This window comes from Platalea leucorodia, assembly GCF_965183815.1.
Source record: "Platalea leucorodia genome assembly, chromosome: 4".
Lineage (NCBI taxonomy): Eukaryota > Metazoa > Chordata > Aves > Pelecaniformes > Threskiornithidae > Platalea > Platalea leucorodia.
In genome coordinates this window covers 127,960,795-127,988,565 of record NC_138826.1, presented here as the reverse complement: position 1 = coordinate 127,988,565, position 27,771 = coordinate 127,960,795, and the positions used below count along the sequence as shown (strand labels likewise).

General features: G+C 57.8%; 2 protein-coding genes across 6 annotated transcripts; both read right to left on the bottom strand.

Moving 5' to 3' along the window:
* Positions 1-15: 15 nt before the first annotated feature.
* On the bottom strand, positions 16-8,934 carry ARSA (arylsulfatase A). Of its 4 annotated transcripts, none has more exons than XM_082310322.1 (9): positions 8,596-8,934; positions 8,005-8,245; positions 7,307-7,525; positions 6,667-6,836; positions 6,036-6,160; positions 5,732-5,859; positions 5,197-5,299; positions 2,616-4,297; positions 16-154 (listed from the first exon to the last, which is right to left on the bottom strand). In XM_082310322.1, the coding sequence occupies exons 1-8, from the start codon at positions 8,823-8,825 to the stop codon at positions 3,996-3,998; spliced, it is 1,518 nt and encodes a 505-aa protein (XP_082166448.1). In that variant the 5' UTR covers positions 8,826-8,934; the 3' UTR covers positions 16-154; positions 2,616-3,995. The 4 variants fall into 4 exon arrangements, with proteins under 4 accessions (XP_082166448.1, XP_082166447.1, XP_082166445.1 ...); XM_082310321.1 differs by having other exon boundaries at positions 33-154; positions 2,205-4,297; XM_082310319.1 differs by having other exon boundaries at positions 75-154; positions 1,623-4,297.
* Positions 8,935-12,347: 3,413 nt separating this feature from the next.
* Positions 12,348-14,751, bottom strand: LOC309588751 (acrosin-like). Of its 2 annotated transcripts, XM_082308413.1 has the most exons (4): positions 14,279-14,751; positions 13,675-13,940; positions 13,413-13,558; positions 12,348-12,934 (listed from the first exon to the last, which is right to left on the bottom strand). In XM_082308413.1, exons 1-4 carry the CDS (start codon positions 14,455-14,457, stop codon positions 12,587-12,589), a joined length of 939 nt encoding a protein of 312 aa, XP_082164539.1. In that variant the 5' UTR covers positions 14,458-14,751; the 3' UTR covers positions 12,348-12,586. The 2 variants fall into 2 exon arrangements, with proteins under 2 accessions (XP_082164539.1, XP_082164538.1); XM_082308412.1 differs by having other exon boundaries at positions 12,898-13,558.
* Positions 14,752-27,771: the final 13,020 nt, after the last annotated feature.

The following is a 27,771-nucleotide window of genomic DNA, read 5'->3' as shown; positions in this document are numbered from 1 at the left end:
GGGGCAACGTGGGGGGTTCCAAGCAGGAGGGGAGGCAGAAGCTGGGATCGGACACCCCCGACAGACACCCGCCGAATGCTCTGCTTGCGGGATGCGGGTGTGCGGGTCCCATCGCAGGCAGCAGCGCCTGGCTCTGAGCACTGCCTGCTAACACCTAGCAGGGAAAAAATCAAGTGGGGCATCACAGCCTCTTTGGGAAGTTCACTGCCACCCTGCTCTCTGCAGCTGTTTGCCACCAGCTCCTTCCCAAAGAACATACACCAGAGAATGTAACTACTACAGGCAGTATGCACATGCTTGGGTGTTGAGGCGCCAGTCTGGTTACAGCCGCAGCACGCAAGCAGTGTTGTGCAAGCCAAATAAGCCAGGCATACCCAAGCAGTGTCAACCATCGTGCCCAAAGCACAGTGAAATGCAGATGCAGCACGTCCACACTGGCTCTGTCAGCCACAGCAACACCCCCTGGCAGGCTTCATGTCCTTGCTGTCTATGAGTTACAGTGCTGTTCTGGGACAACACTGGCAAGGGCAGTTGTGGCACCTGGTATGCACGGCTACGGACATGCCATTTTAAGCTCCAGACAGAGAAGGATGCTCCTGCTTTCAGCCCCATGTACCATTCCCTATGGCTTTGTTAAATCCTGTATCAGCCTCATCTCATCAGTCTGCCTTCCACAGTGTACGGTGGAGCCTTGCTCACATGCTGGAGTGCAGGGCAGTCACAGGAGAAACGCAGGAGCCAGCCATGTGCGTTGCATTTGCTAAGCAGGGCTAGGTCCCGGGAGGGTGGAGAGCAGTGGCTTGAAGGACGGCAGCCTCAAAGCTTGTGAAAGGTGCGGGAGCTTCCTGCTGCCATCCTGGCTTAGAATCATAGAATGTCCTGAGTTCAAAGGGACCCACAAGGATTATCGAGTCCCACTCCTGTCCCTGCTTGTGGGGCTAGACCTAAGGCACACAGCTGAGTGCGCAACCTCGTCCCTAGGACGACAGGGCAGCTCTGGCTGAAAGTGGAATAGCTGCTCTCAAAGGCCCTTGAGGTGTAGCACGGCTTCATAGGCACCAGAACGGGCGCCAAACAAACTGGACTCAAGGCTGCTTTGTTTTTTTGAAAATGGACCTGAAGGTGGTGCCCTGTATCTGCTTAGAGATACAGGCTTTAGAGAAGACAACTTGTCTTCTGTGGATACCTTGCTATTCCCGCACCAGATTTTGCAGGTGGTTAAGGGGGATTGATGTGAGAGGTGGCCACACTTCACGGATAACTGAAGGAAGAGTTGGGGTCATTTCGGGAGAGGAATCTGGCAGGGACAGCAGTACCCAGGAAACTGCATCAGTCATGCCATGGAAGGCCAAGATGACCCAGCTAACGGCACCTGAAACACCAACTCTCTTCACAGATGGGGCAAACCTGGGAGCAAGGGGGAAAAAATAACCCGGGAAAGGTCCCTTGTTTGGGTGGAGACAAGGGCAGAGAAAGGGAGGAGTCAAGGAAGAGGAGGGGGATGTACAAGCATGGAAAATGGAGAGAAAAGGGGATTGAGGAGCCAGTCACACATAAGCAAACTGCTGGCTGGTTTGCTTGTTTGGCGGAGCCCTGCACCTCATCACCACAGCCCTTCCTACCTTCTTTTTGAGAGCGATTCCAAGTCCTTTTCTGTGTGGCCCCACTCTGTGCCCGGTGGGGAGGTGGGTCCAGAGGCCTGGCTGCCAGCAACGGCAGAAGGGAACACAGGTCACAGGGCCCCAGCAGCTGGAAACAGCGAGTGTCTGGGGCCAGCTGCTGGTGGGAGCGCTGTGGGCGTGTGCAATTCGCGAGTGAACTTGAAGCTGGACTAGCTCACGAGCAAAAGGAGAGACCGAGCTGGAAAGACCCAAGGTCTGTGCCAGTTACTGGGTAAGTAGCTTGACAGCCAGCCACGGATTTTAACTGAACTTAATTGCCATGCTAATATTTAAGGGACCCGTGAACATGCTGTGCTTGCGGATCTAGGGAGCGATGGGTGTGTACGTTTCACTGCTGAACATCCGTCCTGACCAGCTGGAGAGGAAGACAAGGACTGGGTTGTGCTGTTTGTGTTAAGCGGGTGCTGGTAAAGGGACTGCTCTACCCATGTTAATCTCTTTTGCCATTCACACCAGGGAAGTGTGTGTGCGTGGTCTTGAATGGGATCTGGCTCTTTGGAAGACAAACGAAGTCTCTGGTACCTGTGCATGGGAACAGCAGTCACATCCAGCGGGCTGAGATGGGAGAAACCTCCTGGGAACGAGAGTCCTCCCGATTCAGCTCCAGCTCTTCTGTGAGAAGATGTTCTCTGGGAGGAACATGGGCTGGATATGGCGTGCGCAGAACGTACACACACACGCACACATGCACAGGCACGCACAGCATGCACAGAGCGCATGCACAAAAATGCTGTGCGCACACACACACTGCATTCACGCACAGGGTGCACGTGCGCACACACTGACACACACAGTGCAGACACACATGGGGTACAAACAGAAGGTGCAATGCACACCCGCAGTGTGTGCACACCCGTACTCCAAACCGCGCGTCTTGAACACAGAGCGCAACGCGCAGTGTTCACACACACAGAGTGCATGCAATATGCATACCTGGCTGGCGTGTACACACAGCCAGCTGCTGGTGGGAGCGCCGTGTGCGTGTTCAATGCGATAGTGAACTTGAAGCTGGACAAGCTCACGAGCAGAAGGAGAGACCCTTTCCATCATGGGGCTGGCATGTGCTTGCAGTCCACCTGACTGATCAGCCCCAGCACCCACAGACCTCACAGGAGGACCAGGCCTGCCAACCACCAGCCACATCTCCGCCTCCTGGAGTCATGAAGGACTTGGAGGTGCTTGGGCTGTGTATCGGGTCTGACTGGGATGGAGTTAATTTTCCCCATAGCAGCCCTCACAGCGCTGTGCTTTGTATTGGTAGCTAGAAAGGTGGTGATAACACACCAATGTTTTGGCTACTGCTGAGCAGTGCTGCTGTCTCTCCAACATTTCCCCCCTCCCCGGTAGTCTGAGGGTAGGCAAAATCTTGGGAGGGGACATAGCCAGGCCAGCTGTCCCAAACTGACCAAAGGGATATTCCATACCATGACATCTGCTCAGCAGTGAAAGCTAAGAGAAAGGAGGAGGAAGTGGGGGCATTCGTTATTTATGATGCTTCCCTTCTGGAGCAACTGCTACACGTACTGAAGCCCTGCTTCCCGGGAAGTGGCTGGACATCACCTGATGATGGGAAAGGGAGTATAAAATCTTTGTTTTCCTTTTGCTTCTGTGCATGGCCTTTGCCTTTGATTTTATTAAACTGCCTTTATCTTGACCCATGAGGTTTTTTTCCATCTCATTTCCTCCCCTCCCTGTCCTGCTGAGGAGGGGAGTGATAGAGTAGCTTGGTGGCACCCGGCATCCAGCCCAGGCCAACCCATCACAAGCTGCTTCCCACCTCAGCACGTCCCCTCTGCACTAGCTGCACAAGGTCCTGCCTCTGCAGCTGCCAGGACCATCCATGCCATCCTCTTCTTGCTGTGCTCTTGGCCCCTAGCAAGTGATGGTGCTGCAGCTCCCAGCTCAGTTTCCGCCCAGGAGTGCAGAGCGTGCCTCCAGCTGAGCTGGGATCTCTGGACACTGGGGCATGCCCTTTGCTTCATCTTGATCATGGTTTGAAAGGAGCTGTTCTGGCTCTGGAGACGATGCTGTATCATGGTCACTCCCTGAACAAGTCAAGGGTTTCTTTCAAGAGGCCTCAACTTGAACGTCCAACACAGAGCACAGGGTGCACTGACCCGCACTCCTAGCAGGGTTAGTAATCTCCCCAACCCCCAGTTTGCTACCCCAGTGCTCCATCAGTCAGCGGTGTCACTGAGCCAAAGCTGCAGGGTAGCTCTAAGGCTGAGCTTGGGTAGTTGGGGGCGGGGGGGCTGGTGGGTTTGGGATAGGGTTCCAGAGTGGAGCAACTGAAAGGGATGGAGCAGCAAGAGGCTAGGAGCAGCGGCAGCAGGAAGGCTTAGGAGTGCAGTTTGGTACACAGCAGGGCTGCAGGGTGGGATCCCTGCCCTTCCTGATCTGGCTTTCCCCAAATTCCATGCGCTGTTCAAAAAGGACTTTCTGCAGTTTGATCTCCTTCAGGACTTGCAGAAGCTCCGGCCCTGCGCCGCTCTGCAGCAGATCATAGTTCTCGGCTGGGTCTGACTCCAGGTCAAAGAGCAGTGGGGGCAAGTGAGGGGTCAGCGGGGTCAGCCCATGGCAGGCCTGGTCTGGGGTCGTATCACTGTGAAAGGAACCTGCAAAAGAAACCCCCAGGTGTAGCTCAGTTTCTTCTCTTCGAGCTTCGGACAGCAAAGCCACGCAGGACTCCACAAAGCTGCCCACTGTGGTGGTGTGCTCCCCCTGTACCCTCCTGCCCTCCCCCCCTACACTTGACCTTTTCCCATTACCCTGCTCAAGCAAGAATCACCAGTGGCAGTTGTGATGGATGCATCCAGCTCAAAGTGGATTTGGGGGAGACAGATAACAACACAACAGCCAAGGGCTAATTTAAGGCAACGTGTCCACCTAACCACAGTGCTGGTCAATGTCCGGCTCAAGGCAAATTTGGAAGAAACTAACATATGGAGTTGGTATGTAAATATGACTTTGAGTTAATCATCTTACCCCCATAAATAGTGAGCAGCCCGAGAGCCCTTTGAGCTCTCCTGCACAGCAGTGGGCTGCACACCAGGATCTCCCCTTGAGTAGGGACACCTCTCAAGGTTACTCCTCAAGGTTGAGAGATTCCTTGCCGCAACAGATCCTCGATAAGTGACTAATAGCACGCTAAACTTTGAAATTTTAGCTAAGTGATATAAAGGATTGATTGTGCATATATAATCCTTTAGACATAAACTGTTGACCAAGTCTGGGACTAGGATTGGATCCAGCCGCACCTAGACTCCTCTTTGAGAAGGAGTTTAGAAAGCAAGGTGGTCCTCTCTGAACCTCGTGACTCAACGGGAGGGTCTCCCTGACAGTCTTGTCTGACCCTGTCCCCTATGCAGTAAATAATCAAGTGTACCTTGCCATCGAATCTCGTTAAATCACTGTCGCGTTTACTATCAAACTTTGTCATCAATAAACATATTGCTCTTACAAGCGCACTCTCACTCCATCTATGACACCCACGCAGAGAAGAGGCAGCACTAACCTTGTGTGAAGTAATGGGCCTTGTACTTCCCAAGCCTGACAGCGAAGGGGCCATGCAGCGGGTCGGGAGACGGCGGGTAGAAGAACATTGTCTGACGGGGACTCTGTGGGAAGCAGCAGAGCTAAGCTCACCTGTGCAGCCACGAGGCTGAAGAAGAGCCTGGAACGGACCAGGCAGAGACCCCAGGAAGTCACACAGGAGCCCCAATACTACAGCCAGAACGTGGCCGGAGAGGGGAGAGGCTGATGAGCAGCAGCATCCTGTTTGCTTCCTACTCAAAGCTACTGGGGCTCTGTCCATCCACTGCAGCCATGGGGGTTTGGTTTGGCAACATGCTGCAGGTGTTAGAGCTCAGCAGCCTGAGGAAGCCCAGGAACTCCATGACGTGACCCAGGCCAGACAAAAGGTCCTAGCTCATGGATCTCCCGACCGCCAGCTGGTTCTACTCATCAGGCACACAGCTCCAGGCACACAGCTCCAGCCCCGCACCCAGGCTTCATGCACAATGGCAGCCAAACCAGCCCACAGGACTCACCTTCCCTGACCCAAACAGCACTGGACTCAGGTCGTAGCCATCCAGGGCAACTTTAGGAAGAGCTGCTCCAGCCAGGGTAGCCAGGGTTGGCAGGATGTCCAGGGTGCTTGCCAGCTCATGCGTCACTCCTGTCACCCACCACATCAAGGCATAAGGAAAGGTTCAAGCACCTGATCCCACTCCCATCCCTGCCACCCTCACTTCTCTCCCGCCCTCTGCTTGTCCCAGGGCAGCTGAGCTGCCATGACACCCCTGCCTTGGCTGGCATCAGCACGCAAAAGGCACAAGCAGTGCCAAGTCTCACCTGGAGTGATATGGCCTGGCCAATAAGCCACTGCTGGTTCCCGCATACCACCTTCGTATGTTGTGCCCTTCCCACACTTCAGAAGGCCAGAGCTGCCTCCACGTGCCATTCTCATGGTGGAAGGGCTGTGAGAGAGAACTACCTACCATCAGTTTCACATGTTCATGCTACCCCTTCCCTGATGCTGCCAACAGGGCCATGACAAGAGAGACATGGTGCCAGCAAGTGACACTGCCATCCTTCTCAGCCTTGTGAGGCAGGAGGCATGGGGCAGGTGAAGAAGCCAAGGTGTGCAACACGCCTAAGCAGGGCACCAGAGACCAGTGCCACTCACACATGAAGGGAATCGGGGTATATTTGGGCTGCTGCACACTCCTGGCCTGAACCCTGTGAGGTTTCTGCCCGCAAGAAGAGGCACAGCTGAGTCACAGGAACAAGGAGCAGATCATGCACTGGGTCATCTCCAGAGCAGCGCCCACCTCTTGCCTCACCTCAGGTCACTGGGGTCTCACCTGGCAATGCCACATCACATCCCTTTTGCCCCAGCCAACCAATGCCTCATTCCAGTTCCCCCATACCATGGCAGCAGAACCTTATCAGTGATGAAGTCCCTGCTGCTGAGCCCACTCACCCATTGTCAGAGGTGAAAAACATCAAGGTCGTGTTTGCAAGACCATTTTCCTGCAGTGCCTGCAGCAGCTGTCCCACCGAGCCATCAAACTCCAAGAGTGCATCACCAAACGGCCCACGCCGCGACTGCCCTGCATACTCCCGGCTTGCAAATTGAGGGTAGTGTGTATGCTGGAGAAAGGGCAGAGAAGACTGCTACACAAACTCCCAGAGCCGCATCTCGTTCCCAGTTCACCCGGGGACAGTGAGCACCCCAGCTAGGACATGGAGATATGTGACAATACCCATGAGATGAGAAGAGGCTTGTCCCCAAGCTTCAGAAACATCTCTCAGAAATGGCATAAAGGAGCTGAGCCCCAGGACAGGATGTGGAGCCCCAGAGTGGGAAATTTTCCCAGGTGGACTCCTGGCCCGGAGAAGTGGGCAAAGCTCCAGAAAGAAGCAGCCCAAGAACATTATCAGAACAGTGCTGCCACAAGACCTGGGTGTGGGAACAGCAACCCCAAGTCGTCCAGGGGCAGATATTGACTGCTCAGCACAGTCCTAGGGCTGCAGGAGCTGAGACACTTCCCTGCTCTCCCCACAGGACAAAGGCTCCCTTCCCCACCCTTGGGCCCAGAGCCGCCCTCCCCCTCTCCTACGTGGGAGGCATAGTAGAACAGGAAGGGGAGGCCTCGTCGGGCACAGTCAGCGATGAAGTCCCGGGAGAATTTGTTGTAGAGTGGCACCAGATCAGGGAAAGAGACTGGCTGCTGCACGATGCTCTGGTTCCAGAGCAGCGGGACTGGCACTAAGCCTTGGTCACAAGTCCCAAAACACTTGATGTCGGGTGGGAAGCAGGTGAGATTCTGGCAGGGACCCTGGAGAGAACAAATAACACTTTGTCTTTTACATGTATTGCAGGACAGTAAGGGGAGAGGAGCAAAGAGTGTCACAGCGGCCCATCACCAGGTCCTACAGGCACCCTTTGGGCAGCCACTCCCAGAAGCCCAGGGGTCTGTGCCCACCCTAGAACTGCCCAAGGATCATGCTGCCCCAACATCATTTTCTCCTGGCAGCAATTCAGATGTTTCTTTATAGTCCAGAAGCTGACCCTCCCTCCCTTGACGAAGGGCAAATATCCCCATGCACAACTGCCACCCACGTTCTGCAAAACTGCCCTATCATATGAGCACTTGAGAGATGGGCTTTCCCCACCAGCATCCATCTCCCCGGCATGCAGCCACCCACACCCAGGCAAGCACTAACCCAGCCTATGTGCTCTCAAGCAAGCTTCATCTTTCAGGCCCTCTCCCCAGCCAGCCCCAGGACACCCTTCAGGGCCTGACAGGCCTCTCACCTGGTCATGGGAGTAGGGCACCCCCAAGAAGTGGTCAAAGCCCTGGTGGATGGGCAGGAAGGAGCCATTAATCCCCAGGCCAAGGTGCCACTTGCCCACCATGGCTGTGGCATAGCCCTCAGCCTTCAGCACCTCTGCAATGGTGACCTCGGACAGCGGCAGGCCTCCCTGCGAGTCTGGGTCAAACACACCGGGGTAAACCCCAGAGCGCATCTGGAAACGGCCGGTCAGCAGGGCTGCCCTACAGGTGAGGGTTGAAAGAGAGAGAGAGGAGACAAGCATCACACTGGACACAGCACAGGCTGTGGCGCTCAACCTCCACAGAGGGTGCCCCATTCCTCGGGACCTGGCAGCCGGTCTCACGGCTGCCACTGCCACCTCCCCTGTCTGCTGGGACACGCGATCGGTCCCCTCATACAGCAGCCAGACCTCTGGGCCTCCTGGGACACGGCAGGTTTATCAACTACCCGCTCCTCCCAGCACTGCAACTCCCTAGCTGGGTGCCAAGCCCTGTCTCGACGCCTCCTCCATCCCGGCCCCGGGGCCCTGCCGCAGTCGCCAGCCAGCGGGGCGGGAGCAGCGGGGACGTACCGGGACGGGCTGCACACTGGGGAGCTGCTGTAGAAGTTGGTGAACCGCAGCCCTCGGGAAGCCATCCGGTCCAGGTTGGGTGTGGCAGAAGACGGGTGCCCGTAGCTCCCCAGGTCCCCGAAGCCCAGGTCGTCCGCCAGCAACAGGACGAAGCTGGGGCGGACGCCGGCCGCTCCGCGCAAGGCCAGCAGCACCAGGGCCCACGGCAGGCCCCGGCTCCGCGGCCCCATGGCGCCGCCGCCCGGGGAGGCCCGCCGATACTGGCGCTCGGCACGGGGTACAGCGCTGCCCTCCCGCGCTCCGCTCCGCTCCCAGCCCCCCGTGGCGGCGCCCGCCGGGCCGGGCCGGGCCGGGCCGGGCAGGGCAGGACCGAGCAGGGCCGGGCCGGGCCGGGCCGGCAGCTCCACAACCGGCGGGGCCGAGCGGCGCCGCGCCGCCGCCCGCCCGACCCGCGCGGGCAGCCGCGTGACCCGGCGGCGCGGCGGGGCATGCCGGGAACTGCAGTCCGCCGGGGAGGGGCCGCGCGGGCTCCGCGGCCGCGCTGGTCCCTCGCAGCCGCCTCCCGGCGCGCCGCGCCCGGGGCCGGCGGCCCCCCGCGGCCCGGGCCTGCCCCGGCTGCTGCGGCCGGGGGTGGTGTGTTAACAACATGTTCTCATGTAGATGCGCCTGCGGTTTGCATCCAGCCTGTGTGATCAGTTTGTTCTGGATTTTCCTGTTATTACTAGTCAGCATTTCTTAAGAGCCATCCCACTTTTACAACCACTGTCCAATGTGCCAGTGAGCTCTGCTTTCCATTACTCCCTGCCTTCCATAGTTCAGACTGTCCCCATAGCCTTCCTGCACGCCTAGCCCCATGCCTCCTAACGGCCTGGCCCCTGGCACAAGAAGGATGCTGGGGCTGCTGCTGCTGTGCTCACTGATATCAATTATTCAGGGCCAAGAGGCAGAGTGAGGAGGCTGGTGCTGCAGCAGCAAACTGCTGCATAATTCATGGATCCCACTTTGCTCATAGAGCATGGCAGTGCTTGCCGTGCAATGCCTGGCCACAGTGATCAGGGCGCTGGGGGCTGGCAGTCCGGACACGGAGAGGAGAACAGCTGAGGCTCTGGGCTCTGGGGAGGGGCTCGGTGTAGGGACAGAGTTTCAGAGACCAGACAAGGGACAGGGCAGGAGGTGTGGGACCATGTGCGCTGCGTGCAGGTAACTCCGCTGCAGGAAACTGAGCAAGGCATGGCGTCACTGCCTCAACCTGCACAGGCGCCAGTGGGCACAGGTAGGACATGCGGATGAACAGTGTCCACGTGGCTGCGTGGAAGGAGAGGCACAAGTGACTGCTGCAGTGCTGTGGGAGCACACGCTGAAAGACACGTGCAGGCCAGGCAGGGGTGGGTGTGATAGGCTGTAGCCATGTGAGCGGCTCATGAGCATCTAAGTTCATTCACCCTCGGTAAGTTTGCAGATGACACCAAGCTGGGTGGAAGTGTCGATCTGCTGGAGGGTAGGAAGGCTCTACAGAGGGATCTGGACAGGCTGGATCAATGGGCCAAGGCCAACTGCATGAGATTCAACAAGGCTCAGGGCCGGGTCCTGCCCTGGGGGCACAACAGCCCCAGGCACCGCTGCAGGCGTGGGGAGGAGCGGCTGGGAGCTGCCCGGCGGGAAAGGGCCTGGGGGTGCTGGTCGACAGCCGCTGGACATGAGCCAGCAGGGTGCCCAGGTGGCCAAGAGGGCCCAGGGCATCCTGGCTTGTGTCAGGAACGGTGTGGCCAGCAGGAGCAGGGAGGTGATGGTGCCCCTGCGCTGGGCACTGGTGAGGCCGCCCCTCGAATGCTGTGCTCAGCGCTGGGCCCCGCGCCCCAAGGCGGCCATGGAGGGGCTGGAGCGTGGCCAGAGCAGGGCAGCGAGGCTGGGGCAGGGGCTGGAGCACAAGGCTGGGGAGGAGCGGCTGGGGGAGCTGGGGGGGCTCAGCCTGGAGAAGAGGAGGCTGAGGGGAGCCCTCATTGCTCTCTGCAACGGCCTGAAAGGAGGCTGGAGCCGGGGGGGTCGGTCTCTGCTCCCCAGGAACAAGCGCTGGGACGAGAGGGAACGGCCTCAAGCTGCGCCAGGGCAGGGTTGGGTTGGATATTAGGGAAAATTTCTTCACGGAAAGGGCAGTCAGGCCCTGGCCCAGGCTGCCCAGGGCAGGGGCTGAGTCCCCATCCCTGGAGGGATTTAAAAGCCGGGCAGACGTGGTGCTCGAAGACATGGTTTAGTGGTGGACTTGGATAGGTTAACGGTTGGACTCGATGATCTTAAGGGTCTTTTCCAAACTTTATGATTCTATGTGGGGTGTTACTGGGCTATACTTATGTGGGTGCAATACTTTCCTCTCTGTGTGTGCGAGCACACACATGTGTGTGCACATGTGTATGCCTGCATATGTGTATGTGTATGTCGACATGCATGTGTGCATGCATGGATGGACAAGTGAGTTTGCACATGCACCCGTGGGAGGTGCATTCTACATGTGCGTGCATCATGGGTGTATGCAGTGAGCATGCATGTGGGCAGATGGGTGGATGCACACTGTGTGCATGTGTGCGGGGTGTGTGTGTGGGTGCATTCCGCATGCATGCATACTGTAGGGTGTGCATGCACTGCCTGTGTGTGTAAACTGTGTGTGTGCATGTGCACACTGTCTGTGTATACACGCCAACCAGGTATGCATATGCATGCACTCTGTGCGTGTGAACACTGTGCATTGCGCTCTGTGTTCAAGACGTGCGGTTTGGAGTACGGGTGTGCACACACTGTGGGTGTGCATTGCACCTTCTGTTTGTACCCCATGTGTGTCTGCACTGTGTGTGTCAGTGTGTGCGCACGTGCACCCTGTGCATGAATGCAGTGTGTGTGTGCGCACAGCATTTTTGTGCATGCGCTCTGTGCAGCCAGGCCTCTGGACCCACCTCCCCACCGGGCACAGAGTGGGGCCACACAGAAAAGGACTCGGAATCGCTCTCAAAAAGAAGGTAGGAAGGGCTGTGGTGATGAGGTGCAGGGCTCCGCCAAACAAGCAAACCAGCCAGCAGTTTGCTTATGTGTGACTGGCTCCTCGATCCCCCCTTCTCTCCATTTTCCATGCTTGTACGTCCCCCTCCTCTTCCTTGACTCCTCCCTTTCTCTGCCCTTGTCTCCACCCAAACAAGGGACCTTTCCCGGGTTATTTTTTCCCCCTTGCTCCCAGGTTTGCCCCATCTGTGAAGAGAGTTGGTGTTTCAGGTGCCGTTAGCTGGGTCATCTTGGCCTTCCATGGCATGACTGATGCAGTTTCCTGGGTACTGCTGTCCCTGCCAGATTCCTCTCCTGAAATGACCCCAACTCTTCCTTCAGTTATCCGTGAAGTGTGGCCACCTCTCACATCAATCCCCTGTAACTACCCATGAACCTGTCTCTTCCTCATGGCACTCTAACTCCTGTCCGCTTCTCACTCTGTTTACTATCGACAGCAATTTCTCTTGTCATGCTCAGGAGTTTCCCACAGTCTGTTCAGTTAGCTAAGGCTTGCGCCAGGCCTTAATCATCAGCTTGCATGCCTTAATGCATACCCCCAAAGTTATCTGCACATCACATAATTTTTTCCTATTGTCTTTCTAGGCTCAGTGTGCCAGTCTTCTCCATCCCACGCTCTGAGCACCCTCCTCTCTGACCGGGAACGGTTTCAGCCCTTTTGAGTGACTCTTTCCCTTTGTGCCCTCCTGTCTGCCTGCAGCCTCATTTTGCAGGTGCCGGGCATGGGAGTCCTCGCCTTGCACAGGAGACTGAAGTGGACTGAAGCACAGTTAGCTGTGAAGAATGGCAACTTTATTTCAAGAACTAAGTCAGCTTCGGGATTTGTGTGCACTCAGAGGAGAGAGGGCAGGACGGAGCAGGCCTTTGGATCAGCAGGCGTTGCCGCAGAAGGAAGCGGTCGTGGTACTCTGCAGCCTGCGCTGGATCCTGTTGATGCTGCTGCTCAAGCCTTTTTTCCCCTCAGGACCTGCAGGAGCTCCTGCAGCAGATTAAAGAATTCCACCAGCTTCTGGCGTGGAAATGGGCAGGGTGTAAACCTGCCCGACTGTGTTGGTATTGGCGTTGGCCTCTGAGCGGGGCTTGAGGTGAAGGCTGGCTGTGGCGCTGGAGTGGCCGTGGCTGCTGGGCGCAGTCCCATCTGTACCAGGATCCAGTCGTAAAAGTGCTGAGTGGAGGTGTAGACCCCGGGCTGTTTTGCTCTCGCACAGCCTGTCCCCCAGCTGGTCACTCCAACAAGCCAGAAGTAGTCAGCGTTGTTGTCTTTGCAGACGAGAGGACCACCGCTGTCACCCTGCAGCGGGGGCGAGAGCGTTAAGGTGGCGTTGGGGGGCCACTGTCAGCGCTCTGGCTGGCTCCTTCTCTCTCACAGCACCTGCCAGAGCTGTGTTCACTGCACAGAACGGCTCTGCTCAGCTGCTGGAGCCTCCAGAGCCTTTCCTAGGAAGGGGTCGTGGGCCTGTAAGGTAGAGCTCGCTCTCTCCTATCTGCACAGTGGTCCTGGATGTGTGGAAGAGGGGTGTTGCAGGGTCGGGATCTGGACGTATGGGCTGCCAAGAGCGCTGGATGGGCTTTCTGGGCAGGGTCTCCGGCCTCTGGGACAAGTGGGGCACAGGCAAGGACGTGCAGATGGGGGAGGTGAGCCCCAGCAGCAGTGGGGACCCAGGGGTGGGAGGGTGACTTGCCAGGCAGAGCCCGCGCCGGGGGTCTCTTGGGGCGGCTGTGACAGGGCTGTCTGTGCTGCTGGGAGCTGACCTGTAGCACGCCCCTACCTGGCAGGTGTCGATGCCACCCTGCGGGTAGCCAGCACACAAGTTGTGGCTGTGGATGGCCCCTCTGTACCACTGGCTGCTGTTACAGAGGTTGACATCAATGAGGTGGACCTTGGCCTCCTGCAGGACATCCGTTGCTCCTGCAGCTGTGAGCACAGAAAGGAATTAACACCCAGCAGCTGGTTGCCAGTTCTCCTCCCCAACCCGTCTCCCCTGCGTGCCAAGCTTGCACTCAGGCCGCGAGCACTTTTTGGGAACTCACATCTTGCAGCTGTGGAACCCCAACCACTGATGTAGCAGGCTGTCAACTGTGACACTCTCAGCGAGGCGTCGGGCACACAGGCAAGCTGTACGTAGGGGCTGCACTGGGCAGGCTGGTCCAGTTCCAGCAAGGCAATGTCATTCCTCTCCGAGATGTTACTGTAGTGTTCGTGAACCAGGAGCCGCTTAATATTGCGCACTTGGGCCTCAGGGCCCAGCCGGGTCAGCTGGGTGGCCCCGATCACCACGCGCCACATGGTGATGTGCCTGGAAGGCAGATGGAGAGAGGGGTCAGAGGGAGCGGAGCCGTGTGCTGCAGCAGCCCAGCGGTTCCCTGCCTTCTGCCTCACAAGGGAGAGAGGAAAGCAGCGCTACGGAGGGTGCGACTGCCCTCGCATGCCTTAGGCGCAAGGGATGTCGGGCTGGAGGCTGCTAGGAAGCAGTGGCACGAGCCCAGCCTTCTCCTGAGCAGTCTCTCAGCTGGGCTCGGGAGTGCCCAGGCACTGGGCGTGCTGCAAGGCAACGGGATGGGAGTAGCACGTGGTGCTGCAGGCAGGGTACCTGCCAGTGTTGTGGGGATATCCCCGGTCCCCGGTCCTCCTTACCTGGCCTTGATGAAGCAGTGCGCTGCTGTGAGGACCCACTGCGGGCTGATGAGGGAGCCTCCGCAGATATGGCCCGTGCCTGCTACCCAGGGATCCTGGATGCTGACGATCCAGGGCCAGGCCCCTGGCTGGGCATCTGTGCCACCCACAACGCGCCACGTGCCGTAGTGAGCAGCCATGGGCCGGAGCCCGCAGGTCCCTCTGCAACCAGAAACTCATTACTGTCCTGCTCGACGGCTCGCTGCTGTTGAGGCTGAAGGTCAGCCGTCTGCCCTCCCCACAAGGCGTTGCATGGACAGCAGGGCCAGGGAACCCCGTGGGGCGTGCGTCCGTCCGCCCCTGTTTCTGCTTGAGCCCCACAGACGAGTTGTGCCGGCAGCCGGGCTGCTGGCAGGGAACTGAGGCTCCCACATGGGGTTTGGGAAGCTGTGGCGTGGCCATGGGGGACAAGCGGGCACCCTCCAGTGAACCCCATAATGGTTGCCCCAGCTCCCTCCCAGAGCCTCGGGCCACTTACCCACAGCTATCCCATGTGGCGTGCACAGGCCAGCACACGGCCAGCAGGACGAGGAGGGGGAGCAAATTCATCGCTACCAGCAGCACGTGGCAACTGCAAGAACCGGGGGCTCGTCACCACCAGCGCAGCGGCCGACGTAGTGCCCACGTATCCACGTTGCCCGCGGTGCCCTTGGCCCCGGGGCTGATGTCACAGAGCCGCTGGTTCCGGGTGCTGGCCACGGTGGCCTCTCGGGGTGGGGGGGCAACGTGGGGGGTTCCAAGCAGGAGGGGAGGCAGAAGCTGGGATCGGACACCCCCGACAGACACCCGCCGAATGCTCTGCTTGCGGGATGCGGGTGTGCGGGTCCCATCGCAGGCAGCAGCGCCTGGCTCTGAGCACTGCCTGCTAACACCTAGCAGGGAAAAAATCAAGTGGGGCATCACAGCCTCTTTGGGAAGTTCACTGCCACCCTGCTCTCTGCAGCTGTTTGCCACCAGCTCCTTCCCAAAGAACATACACCAGAGATGATAGCTCCTACAGGCAGTATGCACATGCTTGGGTGTTGAGGCGCCAGTCTGGTTACAGCCGCAGCACGCAAGCAGTGTTGTGCGAATCGGATGAGTCCAGCGTACCCATGTGTTGCACCCTCTATGTATGTGCACGCCTGGGTGCACGCGTGCTGGCATTGCACCGAAATGGGGAATAAACCTCTTAACACCAACGTAGCATTAAGAAACATTCTCTTTATTACAGCACGGGATACATGGGGGATCGTTCCACCTGACGTGGATACCATCATACAAAACTACAGCATATTTATTGGGTTACATGATTAGTGTAAACCCGCCTAAATTTACACTTATTGGTTAGTGATTAACATTGCATGCACTATTGGTTTACTGTATTTAAATTAGCCTTGCTTGCTATGTAAATTAGCGCGCATGCTTCTTTCAGGTGGGGGGGGCAAGTCTTTTTGGTCCTCAATTGAGTCGGTGGTCCTGATCTCCTCTTGCCGCATTTACCTTTCACCCACTTTCTGCAGTTTGATCAAACTTCACGCTTCTCTGGCCACTGTCCATTCTTTGGTGCCAAGATGCTCCCTTTTATCGGTCTGTTAGCTCTTCCTCAAGGCTAGAGCCGTTAGTTTTCCAGAGTTCGTTACTTATACAAATGCTTTCATATCTTTTAACTCCCTCCCAAATTCCGTTCCCAAGGCACAAGTGGTTAGTAGTTTTGCTAATTGGAAAATTACTGTTTCTGCTTAGCTTTAGAAACTATTTACAAGAGCATGTGGGTTTGCGTGGTGCATTCTGTGTATGCATGCACCATGCGTGCGCTATGTGTGGGTGCACGCGGTGTCTGTGAGCACTCTACATCTATGTGCACAGACTGTGGATGCACGCTGTACAGATGCAGTGTGCTATACGTGAGCCTGTGAGCATGCACACCATATGTATGTGTACACAGGGTAGCGTGTGGGCGTTTTGTGCGTGTGCGTGCACTTTGTGTCAGTGTGTGTGCGTGCTGAGTGTGCACGCCTTCCACTCTCTGCGCACGACGTGCATGTGCGCTGCGTGCGTGTTACTTGCTGCGTTCCCGCCTGGGCTGTGTGTGCATGTGAGCCTGTGTTGGCACGCAGCGTTTGTGTGTAGTCCGTGTGCGTGCGTGCACGCGTGTGGGTGTGCAGCGCGTGTGTCAGTGCGTGTCTGTCCGTGTGCCTTCCGCGTGTGCGCGCGCGTGCCTGTCTATCTGTGTGTCTGTGTCTGTCTGTGCGGCTGTTGGTGCGCGGCCCCGTCCGCCCCCGCCCCCCCGTGCCGTTCCCCGCCGCCGCCGCCAGGGGGCGCCGCCGCCCGCCGCCGGGGGCCCCGGTCGGCGCGGGCTGCGGGCGGGGTCCGCGCTCCCGGGAGCCCCGGGCGCCGGCGGGTCCCGTCGGGCGGGGGGGCGGCACCTCGGCTGTCCCGAGGCTGCCGAGCGCCGGGCTGGGGCCGCCCGCGGCGGTGCAGGCGTGCGGAGCTGCGCGGGGAGCCGCCCCGGCGGGGCGGGGAGCGGCCAACGCGGGTCGCGGTTGCTGGGCTGGCCGCGGCCCGGGGCGCCGGGAGAGGCCGCAGCACTCGCGGGAGTGGCGAGCTCCGAGCGGCGGTCCCGGGCCGCCGCTTCGCCGCTTGGCCGGCACCGCGCCCCGGGCCCGCGGACCTGCCGGCAGCTTCCTCGGGCTGGGCTGGGCTGGGCTGGAGGGGCTGCGGGGGCCGGGGCTGAGGGCAGCGCAGGGGCTGCCGGCAGGAGCTGCCTGCCCGCTCCCCCACCTCTCCGGGGCGGTGTGAACACCAGAGGAGCTCTGGACACCCCAGTTTCAATAATCCTGCTTCCCAGGGTTTGTCGCTGCTAAGGAGAAGGCAGAGGAGGGGTGGGAGAGAAGGAGGGAGCCTGCAGTGCAAGGAGGTGGCAGGCATGGAAGAGTGGGGAGGAAGACCTTGGGGTCGATGTGGGGTGAGGGCAAAGCACCCATTCCATGCGTGCAGGGGAGCAACCCCGGAGCTTGGGTTGTCCCGCAGGGAGCAGTGTTCTTGCCTCTCCCTGTCCTGGTTTCATCTGGGATAGCGTTGGTTTTTCTTCCTAGTAGCTGGCACAGTGCTGTGTTTTGGATTTAGTATGAGAATAATGTTGATAACACACTGATGTTTTAGTCGTTGCTAAGTAGTGCTTACACCAGTCAAGGACTTTTCAGCTCCCCGTGCTCTGCCCGGTGCACAAGAAGCTGGGAGGGGGCACAGCCAGGACAGCTGCCCCAGACCGGCCAAAGGGCTATTCCATACTGTGGGACGTCACGCTCAGTATATAAGCTGGGGAGAGTTGGCCGGGGGGCAGCAATCACTGCTCGGGATGTGCTGGGCATCAGTCGGCGGGTGGTGAGCCAATCGTATAGTGTATCACTTGCTTTGTATATTATTATATTATTATTACTACTATTCTATTTAATTTTACTTCAATTATTAAACTGTTCTTAACCCACAAGTTTTCTGACTTTCACCCTTCCAATTCTCTCCCCCATCCCACTGGGGTGGGGGGAGTGAGTGAGTGGCTGTGTGGTGCTTAGCTGCTGGCTGGGGTTAAGCCACGACAGTCCCTCATCCTCCGCCGGCCAAGGCTGGGAGCTGGGCCCTGCAGCCAGAGCAGGGCTGTGCTGAGGCGGCCACTGCTCCCCTGCAGAGCTGTTTCACCCCCTGCCTGTGCCTCCCTCTGCACAAAGCTGCCTCTGAGCCAGCTCTGTGCTGCTCCCGTGGTAGCTGGGTCTCACCCACGCTGCACTGATGGCACAGCTGGCACTTCCAGGACACCACTAGGTGCTGAGGGGAAGGGAGTGTGACCCTGAGGCTGTCTGGTGCCGAGAGCTGAGAAGGGCTGAGGGTCTGGGGGAAAAGCTCATCCTGGAATTCGAGGGCTGCAAACTACAAGGACAAGGGTCTGCAGGGCAGAGCTGCAGGGCACAGGGGGAGTGTGGGCATCCGCAGGGTGGCTGCAGGGCAGCTGCTCTACCAAGGGCGGGCTCTGGACCCTTCTCCTCCCCAAGCAGTGGCATCTGTGGGGCACTGTTGTGAAGCCGAGCGCAGCTCCATGGATGGACACATTTCTCAAGTGAGCACTACCAACTTTCTTGCACAGCAGCATAGTCTCTGCTTTGTGCTTGCAGCAGCCTGTCACTGTGGGTCTAGGGGTCTTTTGCTGGTGGGGCAAAGCAGCAAGGAGAGGATCCTGTGGGGTGGTAGATGGGATGCAGGGGTGTTTGTAGGCTGGGGTAATGTTCAAGGTGCTGCAACTAACAGAGGGGTCGGTGCTGTGAAATGGGGTCCCAGGGACATGGACTAGCTCTGGGTGTTTGGAGAGCTCATGTGTGTTGTCTTGGCGTGCTGGTTATACAGAGCACTGCAACGACCCGGTGACGATAGGCAGAGCTAGAAGCAAGCAAAGGTCTCTGTCCCCATGGGGCCAGGCCCTGAAGATAAGTGTGAAGCTTAGGGTGCCCCCAGGAGAGGGACCAATGTGCCAGCAGCACATGCAGCCATAGCCTGGTGTGCAGGACCAGGGCATGTGGACAATGGCTGCCTGAGCAGCAGGGATGCAGGATCGCACCAGGGAGGTGCAGGCATGGAGGGGCTATCGGCAGGGGGCACATAAAGGGGGCTGAAGTGCAGGAGGGAGTCTGTCTCCCTCCCAGAAGGGTCAGAGTCACTGTTCCTTCCTGATGTTGGGAGATCTGATCTTCGACCAAGGCCCTGCCATCCCAGTGTGAGGAGATACAGCAGGGGATTGCCCCGAACAGAAGGCCTTGGTGTTCCTGGGCTGGGGGTGGTTCTGGGCAGACATCCCACAGCTTCCAGGTGGCAGATGGATCTGGGATGTCCCTCTGCAGCCCAGTACCACCCCTCACATGCCAGCTGGAGTCTCCTGACGGGCTCTCTCCGATCCTGTTCCTGACATTATTTTCCACGGGCCATGTCTGCTTCTTTCCATCTGCATGCTTGGGCTGTAGGCTGGATGCCAGGGGATGGCAGAGATGGTCTGTGTGGTGGAGGGTGCTGCATGGGCATGTGAGACACCAGGAGTCAGGCAGTGGCTGGCTCGCCTTGTGCAGGAAGGAAGTGCTGGCCAAGTGTGCTGTGAGGAACTGTCACAGAATCACAAGGTGGTTGAGGCTGGAAGGGACCTCTGGAGGTCATCTGGTCCAATACCCTGTTCAAGCAGGGCCAGCTACAGCAGGTTGTGCAGGACCATGACCAGCTGGATTTCAATTATCTCCAAGGATGGAGACTCCACAACCTCTATGGGCAACTTATTCCAGTGCTCAGTCACCCTCACAGTAAACAAAAGTGTTTTCTTGTGTTCAGGTGGCAATTCATGTTTTTTAATTTGTGCCCATTGCCTCTTGTCCTGTCACTGGACAGCACTGAGAAGAATCTGGCTCCGTCTTCATTCCCTCCCATTAGATATTGATACACACTGATGAGACCCCCCCTGAGCCTTCTCTTCTGTAGGCTAAACAGTCCTAGCCCTCTCAGCCTCCCCTCATATGAAGGATGTTCCCATCAGTTAATCATCAGAATGGCCCTTTGGTGGACTCTCTCCAGTATGTCCATGTCTTCCTTGTACAGGGGAGCCCAGAACTGGACATAGCACTCCATATGTGGTCTCATGAGTGCTGAGTAGAGAGGAAGGATCACCTCCCTCCTGGCGGCACCCCAACACAGCCCAGGATACTGTTGGCTTTCTTTGCCACAAGGCAAATACACAATTGCTTGGGTATGGTGAGCTTGGTGTCAACCCAGACCCCCAGGTCCTTCCTGGCAGAGCCACTTTCTGGCTAGACAACACACAGCGTATACCAGTGCTATGAGGTCATTCTTCCCCAGGTGCAGGACTTTGCATTCCCTTGGTTGAACTTCATGAGATTCCAGCTCATTTCTCCTCTCTGGATAGCAGCACACCCATCTGGTCTATCAGCCACTCCTCCCAGTTTTGAGTCATCCGCAAACTTGCTGACGGTGTGCTCTGCCCCATCATCCAAGTTATTAATGAAGATGCTGAACAATATTGGCCCCAGTATTGACCTCTGGGGTACTCCACTAGTGACTGGCCTCCATCCGGACCTTGTACCAGTGGTCACAACCCTCTGCACCCAGCCATTCAACAAATTTTCGGTCCACCTCACTGTTTGCTTACCTAATTCATAGCTTATCAGCTTCCCTATGAGGATGTTACAGGAGACAGTATGAAAAGCATTACTAAAGTTGAGGCAAACAACATCCACGGCTCCCCCCTCATCCACCAAGCCAGTCATCCTACTAGGCTATCGGGCTGGTTAAGCACAATTTCCCCTTTGTAAACCCACGCTGTCCCATCCTGTCCCTCCACCTGGCACCTGCCCCTGCCATCTGCACCCATTTCATGGCTGAGTTTGTGCATAAGCTGTGTCAGGGGAGCCGGTGCCTGCCACAGCTGACAAGCAGGGTGCAGCTCTCTGCGGTTATCCCAGACTGCAGAGCAATGTGGGGATGGCTATGATAGGGTGAAGGGTTCTGCCACCGCGCGTGCATGTCCTGGTGCAAGCCATGGTGTGTGGAGGCAGCCTGAGCCCTGCATGGCTGTGTAGGAGCCTGCGCAGACCCTGCCCAGACCTTGCCCAGACCCTGCTGGGCTGGGCTGTCTTCTCCAGCAACGCTGCGTAGTGTCCAAAGGGCAGACCTGGGCAGAGAGGAGGACCAGGGTGCTGGAGCTGTGGAGGGGCCTAACCCTGGGGCTGGCTGCGGCATGGGAATGGGGTGATGCCTCTTGCTACTGGGACTTGGAGAAGGATCTGGTGTCTTTCCTGCCTAGCGCCAGGGCTGTGGCGGGTGCATTTGCTCCCTGCAGGAGGGGTTTCCTTTCCTCAAAGGTTTCACAGAGCAGCCCTGCCCTCCTCCGTAAGCACACGTTGATGGATGTAGCCTTTGGCACCCCTTGTGTCTGGGTAGGTCTCCCCAGAGAAGCTGAATGCTCTGCTCCACAAAACTAGTGCCTGGGTCATCATCTCACCAACACAGCAGCCTGAAAATGAAAGGTTAAAGTGAAATGAGCTTACAGTGTGGTTCTGTTTGAGCACAAAAAAAGCCCTCCTCTCCCAGACCGAGTCAATCCATGTGTCTCAGCCTCAAGCTGTGTGTGGACACTGCCCACAGAGTGTCCTGCTGCCCTGGGGTCCTGCGCCGTGCCCCTGCTGCAAGCCTCCCTGACTTGCCTTCCCATGCAGAGCTGGCTAGCTGCTCCCACTTCACCATCTTCACACTCGCACTCACCTCCCCACCCCAGAGAGCACGCGGATGTCACAGGGCCTCACACTTTCCTGCCTCTCACCCATCTCACTGCACCGCTGCTCCCATGCCTCTGGTGTGGATGAGAGAGAGCCAGCCGCTCAGCACTGCGGGACACGCAGGGTGGTACCCAGAACCAGGCACTGGGCTGTCCCGGCTTTGGGGCAAGTTTCTCCCTTTCCCTCTGAACGTCCATTCAGAGACTTCCTAGGTTGTGCAGATGCTGACCTGGACATGCAAGTCAGGGCCATATAGTCTGAGGGGATGATGCAGGACGGCCCGTAGCAGGGACTGGCTCATTGCAGGCCTGTCATGCCTCTTGCAGCCCTGCTCAGAATTGCTTCCTCTGCTCTTCCTCCAGCTGTGGGCTGGGAAGCTGAGGTGCTGCCGGTCCTGTGGCACTGTGGCTGGGTCTGGCTGGGTGCGGTGAGGGGGCTTCTGAGGCTGGCTGCCACTGGGCTTGCCAGAGGCCAGGCTGTGCTCCCTGGGCCCACGCCTGCCCCTCTCCTCAGAGGCTCCTGCCTTGCACCAGCACAGACATGCCAGCCAGGAGCTGGGGAGCAGCGGGAGGCTCTGGCCGCATTCCTGGCCTCTCCTTTCCCAACACAGGGCAGCAGCGCCCAGCCCAGAGTGTGGGTACCTGCCTCCTCTCACGGCAGCTGCCTGGGTGGGCACTGCCACATCCCAAGGCACCAGGGCTCCCAAGAGCCACTCAGACCATCTTTTTGTCTGTCCTGTGCCTGGACTGCGACTTGGCACAGAGCAGGGCTGCAGCTGGCCTGCCTTGCCTGCTGGCTCACAGCTAGGGAGGTAGCATTTTCTCTGCCCCGGGTGCTGTGGCATAAGCCCTGCCCCACCACCCCTCTGGGCTGCCTTACGGAGGATGATGGTCACTTGTCCCTGCATGGTCCTTGCTGGCAGGGAGCTGGGAAGTGAGTGGCAGAAGTGGCCAGGGAAGCTCAGCCATGGGCTGCAGCTACACTCCTAGAGGGCTGGGCCACAGCAGAGAGCACCCAGGCGCCCTTCCCTGGACCACAGGATAGGACAGGATTAGCTGGTCACCTTCCCCAGGCAAAACAGTCCCGTTGCCTGAGACCTGCCCAACTTTCCCCTGCCATGGCTTGTCAGGAACAGAGCAGGATAGTCTCAGTGCCAGCCAAAGTAACATGGGAAATATTGGTATTTTTCCCAAATGGGAGTCAAGTGCAGTTTTGTGCTGCAGCAGGCAATTGGGGCCCTCCGGGCTGAGGGCTGAGGTTATGCCTGGTGGGTGATCCAAGCAGCGAGGAGAGAACAGACGGAGGGGAGAGGAATGGGCTTGGGAAGTGCGGCAGACTGAAAATGCCTTGGAGATAGCAGGCTGAAGGAAAATGCATTCAGGGATAGGTGTTACAGGGGAAAAAACTGCTTCTGGCAGCCCAGCTTTTCTCCTTTGCTAACCACCCTCTCCAAAACCCCCTGATGCCCCCCCATCTGCAGCTAGCCCCTGAGCTGGCCCGGCCATGCAAAGCCCTCTCCTAGCCACTCTCCAGGCTTGGTGGTAGGACTGGGGATGCTGCTTGATGCTGCTTGTTGCTGTCTAGAGCAGGAGGGTGAGCTGTGTCCCCAGACAGTGCATCCTGCAGTGGGTTTGGGGACATTAAGGCCTCAACCAGCTCCAGGGCTACAGTCAGGGGCATCCAGAAAGCCCTCTGCATTGCTCCCTGGAGCAGGCTCCCAGGGAACAGGCTGTGGGAGCCCCTGCAACCTTGGGAGTCAGGGCTGGGGCAGCTGATGCTTGGACCTGGCTGCTGAGGCAGTGGCCATGGAGTGGGGGCAGAGCTTGTATGACCGTCGGAGTGCATTTGGATGCTGAGGATTGGGGGGGGCACTGGAAGTGGGGAGGGCAGGGTGCTCATAGGGGCAGAGCAAGGGGGGTGGCGAGAGAGGAAAACTTGCAGGGTGCCCTGGAGCCCAGAAGGGCTGCCCTGTGCCGTGCTGTGCCCCCAGGGCTTCTGGCCCAAGGGAAAGGCTCTGGCCCTGCACAGCCCCACAGCTGCCTGCAGCTCTCCAGCACTGCCGCTGAGGCCACCACAGCTGGCTGCCGTGAGGCCAGCCATATGCCAGGAGATTGCTCTCTGCTTGGGGCCACCCTGTGCCGGAGCTATGCTCTTTTCTTCATTGCACTGAGCTGCTCTTCCACACCCTGCTGCTTCCCAGAGCTTGTCTCTCCCCACCTCTGGCAGCTGTGAGAGGCTGCTGTGAGATAACATTTCAGAAGATGGAGCAGACACGTCTATAGCGGAGAGACTTCAAGTGGGCTGGGAAGCTTGTAGCAGGTCTGCACAAAGGAGGTGGTGTACAGTCAATCATCAGATCCCCTCACCCTGCACACTGCATATTTAATGGCTCTTTGGGTCTCAATGTTTAAATCTATCTAATGAGCATTTAACTGCTGTTCAATATTTAATGCCTCAGTGTTCAGTGTAATAATCCCATGTATCACAGTGAGTGCTGGTCCATCACCCTGGGCATGGGGAAAGGCATGCTGCGGGAGAAGATTTAGCACAGGGCAAGGGAGGCCGGGGGATCTGCTCCATGACACCTTTTGCATGGATGGCAGGTTATCTCTGCACCATGCACTCTTTCTGCCTCTTTGGTGTCTGACTCTTCTCAGTGGTGCAGTAGACACTGGCGCTTGTCTGTGCTGGCTGGGAATGAGGGCCTGGCATCCTGCTGCTGGGCTTGCACTGGCAGGTGGGGAGCTATGGGCTGGGAGCAGCTCCGGGAGGTCTGCAACACCCTGTCCTTGGTCCACGATGCCATCCCGCACTGAGCGTCTGCCCACAGCTGCTGAGCTGGTCTGTAACCCAGTGGTTGGCTCTCCTGACCACGCAGCCCCACCATGGCTGTCACACCACAGAGGCTGCATCAAGACCTCTGGATGCTCAGGTGTGACTGCAGGGCCTGCCTCCCTGCTATCCCCGCTGCTGCCTCCCCGAGGGCTGCAGCCAGCACAGGCAGGAGCCAGGAGAGCAATGCCATGGGCTGTGTATGCCTGAGAGCACTGGGAGATGAACTGTGGGGTGGCAAGGACAGGCCACAGGGGACTGGTGAAGAGCATACACCCAGTAGGGGCAGGCAGAGCAGGACAGCCTTTGTCTGGCACCCCCTGCCCTCTCCCACAGCCCTCTCCCCCCTAATCCATGTGGCTCTGCGCTAGCCTCTGTGCAGGTAGAATAGAATAGAATAGAATAGAATAGAACAGAACAGAACAGAACAGAATAGTTCAGCTGGAAGGGACCTACAATGATCATCTAGTCCAACTGCCTGACCACTTCAGGGCTGACCAAAAGTTAGAGCACATTATTAAGGGCATTGTCCAAATCCCTCTTAAACACTGCCAGGCTTGGGGCATCGACCACCTCTCCAGGAAGCCTCTTCCAGTGTTTGACCAGCCTCTTGGTAAAGAAATGTTTCCTAATGTCAAGTCTGAACCGCCCCTGATGCAGCTTTGAACCATTCTCAGGAGTCCTGACCCTGGATCCCAGGGAGAAGATCCGCACCTCCCTCTCCATGTCTCCTCCTCAGGAAGCTGCAGAGAGCAATGAGGTTGTTCGTCAGCCCCCTTTTCTCCAAATGAGAGAAACCCAGAGTCCTCAGCCGCTCCTCATAGGACATGCCTTCCAGCCCTGTCACCACCTGTGTTGCCCTCCTCTGGATGCATTCAAGGACCTTCACATCCTTCTCAAATGGTGGGGCCCAGAGCTGCACACAGTATTCAAGGTGAGGCCGCACCAACGCTAAATACAGTGGGATAATCGCCTCTCTTGACCAGCTGGTTATGCTGTGTTTCATGCCCCCCAGGATGCAGTTTGCCCTCTTGGCTGCCAGGGCACACTGCTGGCTCCTATTGACCCTGCTGCTGACCAGATCCATTTCTGCAGGGCGGCTCCCCAGCCACTCCTCTCCCAGTTTAGGTGCACCTGTCTCTTGCTGCACTGTATTTGTGTGCGCACTGCAGTGAGTTTGCACGTGCTAGCTAGTGGTGCTGCAAAGGCTTTCAGTCTCCATAGGGCATGTTCTGGTTCCCGGGGCCTCTGCCCTCTTTTGCAGAAAAGCTGAACCTCAAGGTCTTTGTCTGGGAGCCGTTTCAGTAGTTCCGTCCAGATGATTCAGTTCCTGAGAACACGGCCCCATGCAGGAAGGGTCCGGGGTGTGAAAGACCCACATTTCTCATCTGCGCTCTGAACTGCAATGGGAACAAGCCCCACGCGTGCAAGTCTTTTCCTTCTGAAGTGCAAAGTCCCTCTTGCTCCATGAGCCTGAGCTGCAGGCATCTGCTGCTGCTGAACTCTGAGGTCTTCTTTGCTCCCCCATTGTTTCCCAGGCCTGCAGGAGCGGCCCAGCATACCCAGTGCTGCAGTCTCAGGGCCCCCCAATGAGCAGAAGCAGAGGGCTGGGGATTTAATCTTGCCCAGCCATCCTGGATGGGAGAGGAATAGCTGCAATCACAGCAGAAGTGCTGTATCTCCCACGCTGAGCCATGCCCACAATGGACGGTGCAGGGTGAGGGTGGCTGCGGTGGGGTGGTCCGCCCCCTGTGCTGGGACTGGCGTGTGCCGTGGCATGGGGCCCGCAGAGTGCCAGGGCTGCTTTGCTGTGCTCAGCTCATGGGTACTAGCTGCAACGCAGATCAGTGGCTGTGGGGCTTCCTGCGTGGGTGCTGGCTGCCGCCCCGTGATGGGCAGCAAGTGTCCCTTCAGCCTGCTCAGTGTCCTGCGGAGGCAGATCTCCGCAGCCAGTGGCTGCAGCCTGATCTACCCCATCACTCAGCTGAAGACTGGTAGCCAGAAGAAGAAAGTGCCTGTTTATGTATTGTTTAGGAACAAGCAGGTACGACAACAGCAAGAGCAACTGTGCAGCTGGAGCGTGCTTCAAAGCGCTGTCCTGTGCAACTTGCTCCTGTGAGGCTCGCTGGGGCACAGTCCATGGGGTGCTGAACAGACTAGCTTCCACGTCCAAGCCGCTCCCTTTGCTCAGCACTGGTCCCATGCCACCCTCTGTGGTGACTGAGACTCACCGGCCAGGAGCTGGGTGACAGGACCACTGTGTGTGGCTCATGCCCTTGTGCCTGCCGTGGGGGTGGCTCTCTGTGCAGTGCCGCAGTGTGTGACTTTTCCAGGGTCTGGTTTTCTCCTTATGTTCCTGCTCTTCCGTGGCCATTACTGCAAAGGCAGTTTATTGATGTGCTTGTGCCTGGAGGAGGCAGCAATGTAGTGTGGAGTGACCTCAGCTCCCAGAGGAATGGGTGCAACTGCCCTGGGGGAGCCTCGCCTATAAGCTTTATTGCTGAACAGATGCCCTTGGTGCCAAAGGTGAAGTATGTTGACAAGAGTCATCACAACCAGGCTTTTGGCCCATGTAACAGATTGTACGTGAGACAAGGATGAGACCTTGAAGTTACCAGAGTAGTTCCTGAGGAACCAGTTCATGGGGACGGGGATGAGGAAGAGTGGTGTGAGCTGCCTGTGGTAGCACATGTTCTCTGGGTATCGTGACATTGTCACTGTGTCACGATGCCAGGGCTGGGCTGGTGTGAGTGCTTAGTGTGCACTGCTGGTGCCTTGGGCTCAGGGTCCTGCTCTGTCTGTGAGTGCTGAGCATTAGGATAGTGTTCCGGATTGTTTCATGGGTTTGTATGCCACAGACTGGGCCCAGGACAGTCCCATGGCACAGGGTTGTGCTCACTGGCTGCTCTGCCTGGTGGTGCCATGGGTCTGCCTATGTCTTACTGGAAGCAGGTGCCATGTAGAGCTTTAGTCGTGGCAGAGACTGGGAGAGGCATGATTGCCCAGCGCTGCTGGATTAGGAAGCTGGGCAGGCAGGCTTGGCAGCATGCCCCGTCTGCATCTCCTTTGTACTCAATATCCATGTGAGCATGCCAGGATGTGCCTACACGAGAGATGGTGAGGAGGGGAACACTGTGCCCAGATGCAATCTGATGCACGTACAGGAGACTCTGGTGCGCATGCTGTCCCTGGAGCTCAGTCCAAGCAGATCTCGGGCAGTTCGATCATATTCAGCAATGCTGTGGTATATTGCCCCTGTTCTGCAGTCTCTGTTTCTTGGGGAAATGGAGCACCTCCTTTGCACACATTCTCTCCATGGCT